Raw genomic sequence first — 17205 nt, forward strand, 5'->3', positions numbered from 1 at the left:
CTTATTTTATTATCATTAAGCAAAAATCAACTTGTACAAATTCCTGGCTCACAGCAGTTTTTGGTTTACTGTTCATCAACATGCCAGTAAAATATGCTTCTTGAAGAGGTTTTGCATTTAGTATTTAAAATAACGTAATGCAAAACTTGCGATTGCTGTAATGGAAGTAAACATGCGGTGCGCGCAACACTCCAAACACTAGCACTCAACGGGAAAGGCCAAAGATAATATTAGCAAGATGTGCCAAAATTGGAAGAAATGCAATGATAAATTGCTGCATGGAGGCGCTCTTGCTATGACATAAATAGCTGTCCGAAAGGCCACCAAGTGGCATGACTTTCATTAAACGGACTTTGGCATGGTGCCGTAGACGCGCTTTCTGCATGTGCTTGGTGAGAGCAACACGAGCGTGCTGCTTTCGTCTGCAGTGTAAAAATACAATCTTGATGTGCCAAATTCAGAGATTATCACTTTAGTACAACGGGCATACAATAAAGCCAGCCCGCGTCTCTCAACCGCACATTGCTTCTCGTGTTGCAGGCAGCCTCGCTTCAACGCCCGACCACCACTCGCTCTACTTAAACACAGACAGAGCCAGTTCAGAGTGTCATTGAGTGCACAGAAATCATTTAAACGGAAAACCGGAAAACCGCAATACACTTACACGTACTGAACCGTGCCCATATTAGCCAATTAATAGAATATTTTGGACATTTAAATTGGACATTTAATTCACATTTCTTTGACATGTTAAAAGTACCGTGGGGGCATTATAGGGATCTGTTATGTTTAATCTATTAAAGAGTACATAACATGAGATCATTAAAATGACATTTCGTGTAATGTTGCAGTGTTTGAAAGTAAGCAGTCTGCTAAATTGTAAATCCGAAGGTGAGTGAATAAAGTTATTGGCTTGGAAAAAAGGGAGTCGACTCTGAATCACGCAAATGAGTCGTCCCTAGTACGATTCGCGAACCGCCGCGGATTTACATCGCCACATATAATCCCCGCCTACGTTTTGCTAGGACTGCCCGCGAAAACTTCACTCTTCTCCCCCAAACACTGTAGCTCGTGAGCCTCATTCACAGTAGACCAATCACATCTGACCAATCACATCAGACTAGGCTAGCGGAAAGGAGGGGATTAGACGGATGAATCGCGGAACCAAACATTTGAGTCAGTCAAGAAGTAAGGTAAGAATAACTGCCTATTATTACGAAATAGTGTTTTTACACCTACGTACATAAACTTGTTGTTTTACACTCCATAAACCAAAGTAGGACCTTAAAAATCTCTAGTTATATACTCTAAGCTTTGCTATGCACAGGTCTATGTCTTTTGAATTAAAGTGCGCAGTGAACTCTGTTGTCTTGAAACTCATGCTGGCCCCATTTCAAATTCGCTCCAGGCTGTCACTGGTTGCCAGTGTGACGGTGTAAACAAAATAGGTCACATGACTGCCGGAGCTCTATAGGACACGGGCTACTGTAATAATTTAGCCACTGGCTCGTTACCACCTGTTTTCCGCAAGAGGCATCGTCACGTGTTCCACAACAACGCTTATCTGCTCGCAGATGCACCTGCCTGTTTAATTTACAGCACAATTGGCCGATGCAGATTAATTAAAAATCCCAAAAACCAGCCAATCAATCGGTTAACCTCTACCAAATATATTTTAGAGTCCCACAGGTTAAATTTCAGGAGCATATGTGACTGAAATGGTCACAATTTTGAGCGCTGAACCATGTGCAAATTAATCATTTCAAACCATTGCAGAGTATTTTCTCCATAAAACTGCACTTTACCAAGACAGTTTAAAAAAAATGGAGTTTAAAACTGCCTCGGTTTACGACATCATAACCCTGTAACCAATCACGTTAACAGATATCAGCTATAGATATACAGTTAGGTCCTTCAGTATTTGGACAGAAGCACATTTTTTGTTATTTTAGCTGTGTATCAAAGTGTTTTCGAGGTTTTATAATGGATATTGTCTCAAAGTGCACACTCTCAGCTTTATTTAGAGTGTATTCATATCCAGATTAGCTGAAGGCTTTAGGAATTACAGCTGTTTAATATGAAACTTCACCTTTTTAAAGGGACTAAAAGTAATTGGACAGTTGAATCAAAAGCAGTTTTAATTCACTAACTGTATAAGGATGGCACATATTTCTGGCACTAAAACGATCTGCTTCCGCAACACGAGCACACACTGCTCACAGCTCGAATTAGGCATCTATTCATTCGGAAACATGGCTTTTCCTATCACTGCTATGCGGTGATGATCCGACTGTTTCTGCACGCATTTCAGCATGCCTAGCCGACATCTCGCACTGGATGAACGACCATCACCTGCAGCTGAACCTTGCTAAAACAGAACTGCTTGTAATCCCGGCCGACACAAAGAGTCATCACAACTTCTCCATTCAACTGGGCTCATCAACCATTACATCTTCCAGAACGGCCAGAAACCTGGGAGTGGTGATCGACGGTCAGCTTAACTTCACAGATCAGGTTGCCAGCACCACCCGGTCCTGTAGATTGATCCTCTACAATATCAGGAAAATTAGACCTTTCCTATCTGAGCATGCTACGCAAGTCCTAGTCCAGGCTCTTGTTCTGTCCAGACTGGACTACTGCAATGCGCTACTGACTGGATGACCAGCTTGCTCAACCTAACCTCTACAGATGCTCCAGAATGCAACAGCAAGAGTGGTCTTCAATGAACCGAAGAGCGCACGTCACTCCTCTCTTCACTAAGTTACATTGGCTCCCTATAGTCGCCCGAATCAAATTCAAGACTCTGCTCTTGGCCTACAAGACCACCACTGGTTTGGCACCCCCTTATCTTCACTTGCTAATGCAGACTTATGTACCCGCCAGATCCCTACGCTCTGCATACGAACGACGTCTTGTGGTGCCATCCCAAAAAGGTAAAAGATCTCTCTCACGTACCTTCTCGGGATCGGTTCCACATTTATGGAATGATCTGCCCGCTGCTACAAGATCAGCAGATTCTGTGGCCATCTTTAAGAACCGTCTGAAAACACATCTCTTCCGTCAACACCTGACTGATCAGTTCTGACTTTTATCTCTTTTCTACGCTTTCAAAACAAAAAAACACCTTAGCTCTGTATACTGTGATAGGCTATATGAGACCAGTTTTCTTTTATTGCACTTACGCTTTTTGTTGTCCTTATGTTGTTTCCATATCCTCATCTGTAAGTCACTTTGGATAAAAGCGTCTGCTAAATGGCTAAATGTAAATCTATGTACCTACAATCAATGGAGGCGCAGACTAATGTGCTTATTAATGAATCCGTGTATACTAAATGAAGCAAGGGTGTAGGTATATTTAAGTTATTTTAAGGCATGAAGAAATTGTCACAGGAAAATGTTTTACATATGCCGTTTTAAGCTCGAAATGATTGTTTTCCATGAGTTTTAAATGGTTAAAGTATCAAATGCAGAGGAACTTTAACCATCGCCACAGCTCCTACTATGGGTAAATAATGTGCTAGGTCATAATGTTAGGGAAACAACCTGAGAGCGTTAAAAGCATTCGTGATTGGTTAAAACGAACATTTTATCTTGTCCAGAAAAACAAACCTAAAAACGACCAGCGTTTTGAATTTATTCTCGATCAGCGCCACCTGCCGCGCATGCGTGACCATCGGACATTTGTTTTGCGTTTGTTCTGAAAAGATTTTTTCAGGTGTCATTTGAAGCGAAAGAGTCTTCATACTGCTGCACCTGAATGCTGCATCTCTCTTGAAGGCTTGCATTTTGACGTAGACTTCTGCAAATCTTTCTAATTTAAGCACCAATTCACATACATATCGTTGAGCTTGACACTGCGCGTTAAACGCAGCGCTCATGCGCGAGCAACAAGGGGACTGTCAGAGAAAGCGCGTTCACACAGACAACGCCACAAAATCAACGCAGTCCCAGACAGTATCGTACAATACGAGGTTTACACGTGCACGGTAAACATATTTACAATTCAGTTAAGAAACGTCACAGTAACGTTATACAGCAGGAGAATGTTTGATGTGCGTGTATAAACACAGCAGTGTAACTTTAGCCCCACGCGTGTGCCGCATTCACAGTTCACGAGACAGAATGACAGCTATACCAGACTAAAACAGTGTATAAACAGTGTTCACAGTCCATGTGCTCGTGTGTGTTAACGCTGGCTTCTCACCTTCAGCGAACACAAACACTCCGCCTCAGAATCACTCGGGGTCGTGCTAAGAGCAGCTGACGCACGTCACACAGCGTTACAACACCATGAATAACCATATATAAACGCTCATATCACTCGTGTCTGTCTTCAGCAATGTGCTGCTGCAACTTTATGATGGCGACCACTAAACACGTCATGACCCGGAGACGACAGGCGCACGTCAGTGACGTCAGCCCAGTGCAATCCCCGCCCATCTTTTAACATCTTCGTTCCGGAAGTGTTTTTCGCATTTAGTTTTTCCATATATGTTAAGCAAGTCTGCATTAAAGAGTTCTAGTACATGAAACAAACCAGTCAGCACAGCATTACAAAGATTCATAAAAGAACACAAGTATTTGAAACCCACACAAAGATGTAAGTCTTTAGACACAAGTGGAATTGGACTACACCACCAAGAAGAATTGCGAATGACGTAATTGAAGGGGGAAAGATGGGTGTGTTGCGTTGTGTTCGCCTTCACGCAGCGCTGCGCAGACTAATCGATCTGTGACAACGGAGTATCGCGAGAGCGATTCGACAGCATACTGTTCTGACGGTGACTTACTCGCTCTCGCGGTACTTGGATGCCACAAGACGATCGGCGTGCACAGAGCTACATAAAGACGAACACGACTGCTGGAAACAAATGAAGGGATTCGTTTAAAGTAACGTTAGTTACGCTAGTAATATAACATTTTTGGCAGCATTGTGCTTTAAGTGCCGCATATATAGCGGTAGGCGTCTCCTTAACCAAAACAATTCTTTAGCAATCAAGATGAATGAGATGTTTACTGGGTGTGTAAGACAGCGCTATGGAAAACATTCATCAATAACCAAATAATCTTTCTTACAAAGTAATGCGTCATTATATCCTGTAGAACACTTATTACAGCGGTTTAAATATTTCAGTCATTTTCGAAAAATGTTAAGAAATGCAAAACCTGTTTGGATTATTATATACATTTTTATTTTAAGGAATAAACTAATACACGATTAACAGTTTACTTTATGACCTATTAAAATTGGCATTAGGGTGGATAAAAGTTTTACATACCATAGGAAATTATACTGTACAAATGTAAAGGCAAAGAAAAAAACGTGAGCCTTTAATACTTCATATAATTGCAGGACTCTATGGAATATCTGATTGGTCAATCACGCCTTTCAGATTTACTGGTGCTGCTTTAGGTCATCAACTAAAAAAAGTATGTATTTCAAATAAGGGGTTAAAGAGCAGTCAGTGAGTCATTATAGCAAAATACTGTTACATAAGAACTGTGGCAACATCTCAAACAATCCACCTGCCGTAAAACTGCTTAACACCAAAAACTTATTGGATTTCTTTAGAATTTGAATTGATTGATAAATACGAAAACTCTTCACAGTGCAGAGAATAACCATGTATTTTTTGTTGTGGTAAAAGTGTAGTGTTTTTTTTTGTGTGTGTATTGATTTCTATTGGCAAAACCCCTACAGTAACCATGTTATTTTGGTTTTAACTGTAGTAAAACCATGTTTTTTAAACCATGGTTCATTTTCGTAAGGGCTCTAGTTTCCAAACATGTTGCTACCATTCATTCAAAGACACACAAGAATAACATGCAAGTATGTTCACAGGTATTAACAATGAGAAAGAATTTTATCTGGTCATATTATTGCCTTCCAGGATGAATCATTTAATTGTTTTCGCCTTTTTAAGTCATTTTGGATAAAAGCTTCTACTAAATGCAAAAAGCACTACAAAATAACAGTCTACATGATAAAAGCAGACATGTTACAGGTGCAGAGAGTTATTGACAAAAAAGACAATCTACATTACATTATCATTACTGTACTACTGTATTGTTTCATGAACACAATGCAGTATTACAAAAGACAGTTTACGGTCATTTTCTTTAAATCCAGCTTCATTGGTCTTGTTTATCATGACACGCTGTTGCAGAGAAGTTAAGTAAAATATTCACCTGACGTATGTCATACGACATCTTGAAATGTGTAATGTTTGTCTCGCTCCGAATGATCGCCGTGAGCATCCAAAGCAACTGTTGACCTGAGCTCAGAGAATTTCAAGTCTCTGAAGCTGTGGGAGTAAAATCTCTCATGTCAACCAAAACTTCACTCATAACCTCCAGTTGAGATGAGATTCTGACTGCGATGAAAGTCTGTAATGTGTCATTCATGTTGACACTTACACTGATGAAGACGAAACGGCTCACTGCTGGATCGTAGTCATTTAAAAACTTCTAGTTTGTAATGCGTTTCCTTGTTCCTCTAGTTTGTAATTCATAACTAGTGATTTGTTTTTGCTTTAGATCAGGGGTCTCAAACTCAAATTGGCTGGGGGCTATTGCTGTGACTGACATCTCATAGGAGGGCCGTTTTAACATTGAAGCACAAAAAGAACTTTATTTTAACTTAAGTAACTTATCAAAACTGTGCTGAACCTTACATTGAACAACTGCGATCTCTGAATACATTTGCAAACTATTCTATTTCTTGCCAGACACTTGGCAGCACTTCTGCTCACACAACTGAGCCACGTTTGCCCTGATGGAGTTCACAGTTGAAACCCTGAGTACAGCTTCAAGATGAGCATCACTAAGCCTGGACCTGAATTTGCATTTATTGAAGTTCATAGTTGAGAAAAGTTTCTCACACAGGTATGTGCTTCCAAAAAGGCACATTAACCGACTGAACACTTTGGAAAGCTCTGGGAAGCATGGATTTAACTCTCTCAGAAACTGTGCAGTCTTGTCTGCATTTCCTTTTGCTTCTCTGAATTTTGTTTTTAGCTCACTGTTGCACTGCAAGTCAATAAGTTCCATTTGCAACAAATTTGGGACACTCTCCACATCAGCTGAGAAGGGGTTTGCAAACAGTTGGAAAGTGTCACGGTGTGCCTTGAAGTCAGCAAAACGCTGATCAAATTCCTGAAGTAGGTTTTCAACAGCAGAGGCATATTCATCACCATTGAATGCTATGCCCTCCTCCACAAGAGATCTGCATGTTGTGAAATGACTGAGATTTTTTGCAGAAAGCTGAGTTTTCCACAATCTCAATTTTGTGGAGAAGGCTTTCACACTTTCATACACTGCTGTGATGAGCTGACCAGGGCCCTGGAGCTTCAGGTTAAGGATGTTCAGCTCCTGTGTAATGTCCACTAGGAATGCAAGGTCCATGACCCATTTAGGATCATCAAATTCAGGAACATCCATTCTGCCATCTTTCATAAATCTCTTCACCTCTGTTCTTAACTCAAAAAATCTCTTCAAGACATTTCCCCTGCTGAGCCAGCGTACCTCAGTAAAGTAAAGTACATCACCATATGTTGCCTCAATTTCTTCCAAAAAGGCTCGAAACTGGCGGTGCTGTAAACTTCTTGACCTGATGTAATTGATGCATCTTAGGACAACAGACATGACGTGTTCATATTTTAAGCATTTGTTGCACAGTGCCTGCTGGTGTATAATGCAGTGCAGAACAACTGCTGGATCTGCATTTTCCTCTTCCAATTTGTACCAGCGCTACCAGTCCATTTTTTTTTACCTGTCATAGACGGGGTGCCATCGGTGGTAATGCCCACTAGTCTGCTCCACGGCAAACCAGCGCGTTCAATCGCGTCGCACAGCTGCTGAAATATATCTTTGGCTGTTGTACGGCCGTGCATTGGACACAAACTCAGCAATTCTTCCGTCACCTCAAACTGGTCATTAATGCCTCTGATGAAAATAGCTAGCTGAGCAGTGTCAGTTTTGTCTGTACTTTCCACAAGCGCCACAGAGTATGCAGTGAAAACTCTAGCTTTCCCTCGTAGCTGATCATAAATGTCACTCGATAACTCGGTAATCCGCTCTGCCACTGTATTTGCCGATAAAGAGAGATTGTTGAACATGTTCTTCTTTTCTGGACATAGAATATCAGCGACCTTCAACATGCAGTCCTTCATAAACTGCCCTTCAGTGAATGGCTTTCCTGCTTTAGCGATCATTTCACTCACCACATAACTCGCTTCAACGGCAGCATCAGCATCCTTTTTGGCTCTGTGGAGAAGGCTTTGCTGGGACGTTAGCTCTCTCTGCAACTGTGTGGCTCGTTTTTTTCTCTCGTCTTCCTGGTACTTCTCATATTGGTCTCCGTGTTTAGTCGAGTAATGACGCTTGAGATTGTATTCCTTCAGAACGCCAACTTTTTCTTTGCATATCAGACAGGTGGCGTTTCCATTAAACTCCACAAAAAATACTGCAGTGTCCATCTTTCTTGACACAGTCTGTGTTCATCATCCACTTTCCTTTTCGGTTTGGAATTAGACATATTTTCGTTCACAGCCAAACAAAAAAAGAAACTGCTGAAGCACAGAAACCAGCTAACGTCTTATCAAGTCTTCCGGCAAGCGCAGGGTTTTTTTAACCGTGTTTTTAGTACATATTGAATTGGGTAGTTTAAATTGCTATAAAACAATTACAAATAATAATAATTTTAAAAAGAATAATATTTTTGCGGGCCAGATTGCGTTATATTTTTGATGTCAGTTGCGGGCCTGAGGGAGGGGGAGTGGGGGCCGTATGGCCCGCGGGCCGGCAGTTTAAGACCCCTGCTTTAGATGGTCCGTAATAGGGTCCCACAAATATGTTGATGATGCTGATTTCATGAAGGGTAACGCATGAATTAATAGATAAACACGGCTAATAATACTCAGCATAGTATTAAGAGTCGTGCATTATAAATCAGTGCACTATTTATATGATACGTAAAGGAAATTTCAATTAGAATTTAGACAACAATAGCCAGCAGCAGCCCCTCGTGTCAACCAAAAATGAAGGATTTCAGGAAGGGAAAGGATCTCCTAAAGAAAACAAATGCATGTGTCAAACCAGTCTTCACAGAAAACACGAGAAACGAGAAATCATCTCAAACTGCTTTTATTATATTTTAAATAACAGTACGTTTTAATATAGTTTCTATCTGGCATCCAGCTTTCTGTTGTACACTGACTTTAAAATGAAATACAAAAGATGAATAAGAGAGAATGCAGTGCAAGTTACTGGTATGGAGAGAGAAAAGGAAACTTAGTTCATTTTTAGTCTTTATTCGTGTTGCCAACTCCAGGCCTAACGTACAGCGACAGGACTTGTTGTGTTTCTGTACAGAATGAATAAGAGGATGGAAGAAATGCCACTACAGCCGAGTAAAGAGAGCGTCTCTTGACACACGTCAAGTGAAACAACAGATTCTCCCGTTCAATTCTGCGTTTTATATCAAAGAACAAACCCGAAAAAAACCTGTTTGTTACAAAACGTCTCTAGCATCGTCTTCGTGTCAGCAGAAATGTTGTTTTGCTACAGAGAGAATGAGACGGTCTTTGTTCTTCGTGTGTGTTGTTTTTACAGGGTCGGGGTGCGTGCATGCGTGCGTGTGTGTGTTTCTTCAGGGACAGAACGGCTCACCGTCGTGTGTTTTACTCTTCGCTTCTCTTACGTGCATAGCTCTGAAGCGTTGCAAGATAAAACCCAGTTATGTATGTTATGTATGCACAGAGTAGCAGAAAACCAAACGAACAGAAACAAAGAAATAATATAAATACTGTGATGATCTCTATTTAACAGGTTATTTTTAAGAAACAAAGAAAAAAACAAAAACATCAAGGGCTTAGTTTCATATGCACCTCTTTTAAGCAATTCTACAGCATGCAAGTCTACGAGTTTCCCACCCATGGCAGACAACCAAAATAAGATCTGTTTTCATTTTTAACTTAAAAACGTTTTCAACATCATTATTTTCAAACATTGATTTATACAACATGTCATTCACAGAGCAGTAACTGTTTTCCAAGCACAACATGGGCACCTCTCTTAAAAAAAGAAAGAAACTAAACTTAAAGAACTGCCCCAGCCCTACTGTCAACATCCTCTACAGCAAACAGGTCAGGATAAGAAAAACGTTCAAAACAATATGACATGATTGGTTAATCTTCATTCAACGCTACAAAAAAAGCATAAGGGGATAAAATTGACGTGGTCTTATCTATGAAATTGGAGCATTGGTTATCATGAACAGCACGTGCTTGGTTAACATAGCTGAACGTTATTACATATATGAGCAAAACAAACTCGCTTGACCAGAAACCAAAATCCCTGGACTAAATAAACAGGCCTGATAGCAGCTAGTGGACCCCTTTTGACAGAGTTTCACAACATTGATAACGTCATGCTTGTTTTATATTCCCACTACAAACTCGATGCTAAAATATTTAAAAACTAGGAGACAAAAAGCACGCCTGTGCTCCTCGATTCCAAATCTCAACCCACGGGGAGGGGTCCAAAAAAAAGTGAAAAGGCCCAGAAAGTGATCGAGTTAGAAAAACCTGTGCCCGTGTGGGTGTTAAATAAAATGATGCTGTGATGTTAGCGCGATGACAATAGCAGTGGAATGAGTGTCTTTCAATACAAGATCAAAAAAATGGTCCCAGAAGGAATCTGCACAATTACCAACTTTAATCCGTTTACAAACTACAATCTAGCCGAGTGAAACAATTGTGCTCTTTTTTTTCTTTGTTTGTTTTCCAAAGGAGAGATTTTCTTTCTTATTTGTCATTAAAGATGTTGGGGTCAGTTCTGTTTGAGGAGGAGCAGAAAGGACAATAAAACTCAACGTTTCAACGTTAGACCGGTCTTCCAGTCGACTGTAGAGTCTGGGCGCCGTCTGTGAAGAATAAAAACGGTGACATGACAGAAACATGAGTCCTATTACACGACTGACGTCAGCAGACATTTGCATAAAAACACATTGCTAATCCTTCTCAAATGTTATTGGAAGTATCCTGACCAGCTTCTCTACTCTTTTACAACGACCATCTCAACTTAGAATAGGTCGCCCTAAAAATACAAATATAGCTAAACGAAGATTGAGTGAGATGGCATGAGGAAGAGAAAATGATACGAGAGATTGTTGGGGTAAACCAAGCAATGGACACTTTTGAGAGATAAAAATGATGCGAAACGTTTACCCGACAGCTTTAATTCCAGATCTTCAGGAAACTATCCCAGGAGCCTGTAGCCACAGCCATCCCATCATCGGTTACTCCCAAGCAGCTGACACGATTATCATGACCTGCCAAAACCCCTGAGAACACACAGACAAACCAAAAGTCATGACCGGGACGAGCCTGAGATTCCGTCTCGCGGGAGTGTTAGTATGCTGCTTGAGCAAACAGCGACTGGTTTTTGACTTGGACACTGACCTGCGCGGTCGGCCTTCAGAGCATCCCACACGTTGCAGTTAAAATCGTCGTAACCCGCCAGCAGCAGGCGTCCGCTCTTGGAGAAAGCCACGGATGTGATTCCGCAGATGATGTTGTCGTGAGAATAGACCATCAGCTCCTGATCGGCGCGCAGATCGAACAGCCTGCAGGTGGCGTCGTCCGAGCCGGTGGCGAAGGCGTTGCCGTTGGGGAAGAACTGAGAGAAGGTGTGGCGGTGAGCTTACGTGAGCAGAACCACCGTCGGTATGTTTCAGTGTGTGACACTTACGCAGATGGCGTTGATGTCGGACTCGTGGCCAGTGAAGGTTTGTCTGCACATGCCTTCCCTGACGTCCCACAGCTTAGCCGAAGCGTCGCAGGCCCCCGACACGAACAAACGCGTGTCCGGGGCCAGAGACAGCGACATCACGTCACCCGTGTGACCTGCGAACGTGGTCGTCTGCTGCCCGGTCTCAATATCCCAGAGAGCGCTGAAAACACGCACACATCAGGACACAAACTGACACTTCTTTTCTTTCTACTGGTCGTCCAACAATCACCAAATATAGATGCGGTCTTACTCAAATCAAAAGTCAAATGAGGAAGTGGGGTAAGGTGTGCCACCCTTTTTTCAGAGTTACAAACACCATCATCCTCATCATGGATATAAATAAACTCACCAGGTGGTGTCACCTGAGCTTGTGACAATCTGGTTATCATCCACGAAACGGCAACAGGACAGATAACCTGCAGACAGAAACCGCAGTGGTGTAAATGGAAATAAATCATGGAAAAACGCGCTCGAAACGTTGCCTCATACTGACCCGTGTGTCCTGCCAGCTCCCGGCTGACTCGCACGTTCCCCTCGCGGGTCTTCAGATTGTAGATAGAGCAGATGTTATCCAGACCTCCGCAGGCCACGTAGTTTCCAGACGGAGCGTACGCGCAGGTCATGACCCACGAGGAACGCAGCGGGATGGCATGTACCTATGACAAATAAGAGTGTGTTCATCACAGGCTCCTGCACTAAAGTTGCATGTGCGTGTGTGTGGCCTTCACCTCACCTTGTTTGTAGTATAGCTGTCCCAGATGATCAGTTTCCCGTCCTGAGAAGCACTGACGAGCAGCCTACAGACAACAAACCAATGAGAATTCAGCGGTGCATTTCCACTGAATGCAGACGATGCCAAAACCATCGGAGATTAAAAATCACGTTATAACACTGCGCACACACATACATATTTCACCAAAATATCATCTGCAAAGTTTGCGGTAGTGCACATCATACGAAACGATGTATAATAACAATAAGACGTACATCTGTATTCTATTCATCTATTTGTCTTGACTACTGGTTTTTGAGGGTCTCACACCTCTGCTGTGTTACATACACACGGCTGAAGTGTCAGTGATCTGTGTTAACAGTAGAGGGCAGTAAGTGCACTACTTGGGTTACTAATCTCTGTTAAAAGCATGCAGAACACTGACCCCACCTTAGGAAGAGAGAGAGAGAGAGAGAGATACAGAATAAAACTGTTTTCATGTGCACATGAGTCCTGTAAGGCTGATCCTTCTGTAGATGTCCGTGAGGCCAATATCTTCTCTAACTATTGACATCTACAGACGTTTATTCTGTGATTGCAACTAAAATCCTCTCGACACACAATTACTGCAGTGTGACATGTAGTGTTATAAAGGTCAAATAATTCAATGGACTTTCATTCCCTCCCACAGTCCTGGAGTGTGAGATACGAATCTCACCTCGAGTCAGTGCCCCAGTGCATGGCGTAGATCTTTGCCAAATGTCCCCTTAGTGTCCGTCTAGTGCGCATCTGAATCCGGCCCACGGGCTCGATGTTTGCTGTGATCTGACAAACACACAACACATCTCACTCTATAGAAACATCATCAGACTTACTCATGTACTGTGACGTTTAGACTCTTACCTGCGAGAGGGTGGCGTCTGCGCATGCTTTCCGCGCATCCTTCAAGAAAAACGCAGCGTTTATACTCACAAACTCATGATGTTTAATATTCATGTAAATCTCACCAAACCTTTGCAATGAGTTTGTTTGTTTGAGCACTGTCTGATGAAGCAATATCTGATAATAAGCCATCTTGCTCTCAAGTTCACAAGTTTGGTGTTTTAACGATGACTGTTCTGTAGTTCTGTGTTCACCACTAAGTCAAAGGCTTGATTCCTACAGGATACTTCAAAATACTATGAAATATTTCATACAATACTATGGTAGACAAAAATATCACTGGGGTCAATGTTATTTGCTGATATTTGGAAATTTAAACTATATCTGCATCAGCTGTTAAAACTTTAGGGCCGACCGACAAATCCTTACATTCTTATTTTTAATGGGTCACAGACACTAGTCAACTGTAGCTTTGTCTCGTCTCCAAGTCTGCGTCCTCTGGACGTCGAATTCAAAGGAGTATGCAGCAGACAAACGCGACCTCCGGAGGACGCATCATTTGAGATGAGATGCAGCATGTATTTCTTTTTATGCCAATTTAATACTAAAATCTTATCAGTTAACTGTTATTGTTCGGATAACGAGCGGCGGTTCTCGGTTAGGGAAATTACCCGAAATGAACATCCCTAGTCGAGATCGCTGGAGGGTCTCATCTCAGCACCAGAACCTCTCAGAGACGTGAGGACGAGCTCTGTTGATATGAGGCGCTGGAGGGTCTCATCTCAGCACCAGAACCTCTCAGAGACGTGAGGACGAGCTCTGTTGATATGAGGCGCTGGAGGGTCTCATCTCAGCACCAGAACCTCTCAGAGACGTGAGGACGAGCTCTGTTGATATGAGGCGCTGGAGGGTCTCATCTCAGCACCAGAACCTCTCAGAGACGTGAGGACGAGCTCTGTTGATATGAGGCGCTGGAGGGTCTCATCTCAGCACCAGAACCTCTCAGAGACGTGAGGACGAGCTCTGTTGATATGAGGCGCTGGAGGGTCTCATCTCAGCACCAGAACCTCTCAGAGACGTGAGGACGAGCTCTGTTGATATGAGGCGCTGGAGGGTCTCATCTCAGCACCAGAACCTCTCAGAGACGTGAGGACGAGCTCTGTTGATATGAGGCGCTGGAGGGTCTCATCTCAGCACCAGAACCTCTCAGAGACGTGAGGACGAGCTCTGTTGATATGAGGCGCTGGAGGGTCTCATCTCAGCACCAGAACCTCTCAGAGACGTGAGGACGAGCTCTGTTGATATGAGGCGCTGGAGGGTCTCATCTCAGCACCAGAACCTCTCAGAGACGTGAGGACGAGCTCTGTTGATATGAGGCGCTGGAGGGTCTCATCTCAGCACCAGAACCTCTCAGAGACGTGAGGACGAGCTCTGTTGATATGAGGCGCTGGAGGGTCTCATCTCAGCACCAGAACCTCTCAGAGACGTGAGGACGAGCTCTGTTGATATGAGGCGCTGGAGGGTCTCATCTCAGCACCAGAACCTCTCAGAGACGTGAGGACGAGCTCTGTTGATATGAGGCGCTGGAGGGTCTCATCTCAGCACCAGAACCTCTCAGAGACGTGAGGACGAGCTCTGTTGATATGAGGCGCTGGATAGTCTCATCTCAGCACCAGAACCTCTCAGAGACGTGAGGACGAGCTCTGTTGATCTGAGGCGCTGGAGGGTCACATCTCAGCACCAGAACCTCTCAGAGACGTGAGGACGAGCTCTTTTGATATGAGGCGCTGGAGGGTCACATCTCAGCACCAGAACCTCTCAGAGACGTGAGGACGAGCTTTGTTGATCTGAGGCTCTGGAGGGTCATATCTTAGTACAAAACCTCTAGGAGACGTGAGGACGAGCTCTGTTTACTCACGGCATTGGAGGGTCATATCTCAGATCAATAAGCAGCAGTGTTGTGCCTTTTAAATGTTCTTTAACAAGAACAACAAAGTATATTTTTAACCCTAAGGCATAACAAGAAATTTGATACCAGCATGATATTAAGAATTAAGGGTGTTTGATTATTTGAACTAGGGATGCATCGATACCGATACCAGTATCGGGTATCGGCCCGATACCAAGCTCATGTACTCGTACTTGTAATGACACACCCATACCAAAGACCGATACCTCACGTGACATACCCGATACCAAGCTCATGTACTCGTAGTCGTAATGACACACCGATACCAAAGACCGATACCTCACGTGTCACATCGTGACATACATAGACCTATGATTTCCGCAATGCGGAAAACGCGGACGGAATAGAGGAATCCAGGCATAAAAACAGAATTTGCTGTACAACACGGAATGACACGGAATCTGGCAAATGTATTATTTCCTAACAAGAAATTAGCGCTGAACCGCTAACGTAACAGCTAACAAAATATTCAGATACTGTTTAAATATGTATTCTGCTTGTTTTGCGTTACCGTGTGTGAAAGAGTGGTGTGGTTGCGTGTACTGAACGCATTGTGCTTGTGGAGCTTTCAGCGCCAGCGTTTCACTGCACGTGGACACGAACACATAACAAACGCCATTTGCGGCGATCCGTCAAAACAAAAGTCCGGTTAACTTGAACAAGTTATAATACACTCACATTTTACCACACCACCCCCCTTGAATTTTTTATAATTCAACCACAGAGTATATTGTTTACTTTAGTAAACTGAAGTAAATGTGCTAGTAAAATTGTGCTACTTATCATAAAAAATTTGAACTTAATTTAAAAATAGTACTTAAATTTAAGTAGACCTAAAAACAAAAGAAAAAAATAAAATGTAACAGTAAGATACTGGTTTATTAACATAATTGTACATTATGCAGGCATCGGTTATAGGTATCGGCGAGTACCAGAAAAAAAGTATCGGTACTCGTACTCGGTCTTTAAAAAATGGTATCGGTACATCCCTAATTTGAACAGTTTACTTTTTGTCCTTTCAGTTATAAAATGTTGTTTTTTGCCATATTCTCATTTACAGTTATATGCATCAAACCAACCAAACTAAAACTGTGACATAGCCAGGTACAATGTGATTTAGTAAAGTATCTAAAGCTTAATTGATGAGCAGTACAGGAGTGAATTGCTTTAATGTCTAGGACTGTGTTCGTACAGAGGATTTATACCACGTGTAGTGTTAGCTGTCGTTGACACTGTGTGTGAGGTGTTGTGGATTGTTTGGTAAGGTAGTTGATGTATGTGTGAGTTATGGTGGTTGTGGTGACTGACTCTGATCTGGGTCTTCAGCTGTTCAGCCTCCTGACGTAACTGGTCAAGTTCGCTCATTTTCCTCTAGACGATGGGCTTTACTCCGTCCACTCACTGGCTCTCGCACGGATCTGAGGACACACAACGAGCTATCATTACAACTCAACAGTGCAACAATTTAATAATATTTAGTATGATTCAGTATTAGTGATGGACAGCAGAACATATGGCTTGGTGGCAACATAAATAATCTCGAATGGACAGACTGGCTGTTCTTCATGTTCCGGGGTCACCCTTCTCGAAAAATCGGAGGTGTTGACATGTAAGCCTAAAATCATCATGCATTTGACAGGGTTTACCAAATTTATGAGTATTTTTCAACAGTTTGGCCTTCACAAAAACCTTCAAGTTTGTACACACACACACACGCACGCACGCACGCACGCACGCACGCACGCACGCACGCACGCACGCACGCACGCACACACACACACACACACACACACACACACACTACCACACCACCACACACACCACCCACACACACCACACACACACACAC

At 42.7% G+C, this 17205-nt stretch overlaps 2 protein-coding genes across 3 annotated transcripts in view; both read right to left on the reverse strand.

The window, feature by feature from the left end:
• Positions 1 to 4382, reverse strand: part of LOC130549595 (DDB1- and CUL4-associated factor 1) — a 38641-nt gene extending 34259 nt beyond the window's left edge. For both annotated transcript variants that reach the window (XM_057326856.1, XM_057326855.1), the window contains exon 1: positions 4205 to 4382. The gene's annotated coding sequence lies outside the window, so the exon portion shown is untranslated. The remainder of the gene's footprint in view (positions 1 to 4204) is intronic.
• Positions 4383 to 9128: 4746 nt separating this feature from the next.
• The window catches only part of LOC130549592 (guanine nucleotide-binding protein G(I)/G(S)/G(T) subunit beta-1-like), a 41256-nt gene continuing 33179 nt past the window's right edge, over positions 9129 to 17205 (reverse strand). The window contains exons 2-11 of the mRNA XM_057326850.1: positions 16665 to 16774; positions 13409 to 13447; positions 13224 to 13330; positions 12527 to 12590; positions 12287 to 12449; positions 12143 to 12209; positions 11752 to 11953; positions 11463 to 11679; positions 11229 to 11344; positions 9129 to 10924 (exon numbers count right to left, since the gene is read on the reverse strand). Of these exons, the coding sequence (XP_057182833.1) occupies positions 11238 to 11344; positions 11463 to 11679; positions 11752 to 11953; positions 12143 to 12209; positions 12287 to 12449; positions 12527 to 12590; positions 13224 to 13330; positions 13409 to 13447; positions 16665 to 16721 (1023 nt within the window). The 5' untranslated portion in view covers positions 16722 to 16774 and the 3' untranslated portion in view covers positions 9129 to 10924; positions 11229 to 11237. The remainder of the gene's footprint in view (positions 10925 to 11228; positions 11345 to 11462; positions 11680 to 11751; positions 11954 to 12142; positions 12210 to 12286; positions 12450 to 12526; positions 12591 to 13223; positions 13331 to 13408; positions 13448 to 16664; positions 16775 to 17205) is intronic.

The sequence above is a fragment of the Triplophysa rosa genome, unplaced genomic scaffold, assembly GCF_024868665.1.
Source record: "Triplophysa rosa unplaced genomic scaffold, Trosa_1v2 scaffold139_ERROPOS793776, whole genome shotgun sequence".
Lineage (NCBI taxonomy): Eukaryota > Metazoa > Chordata > Actinopteri > Cypriniformes > Nemacheilidae > Triplophysa > Triplophysa rosa.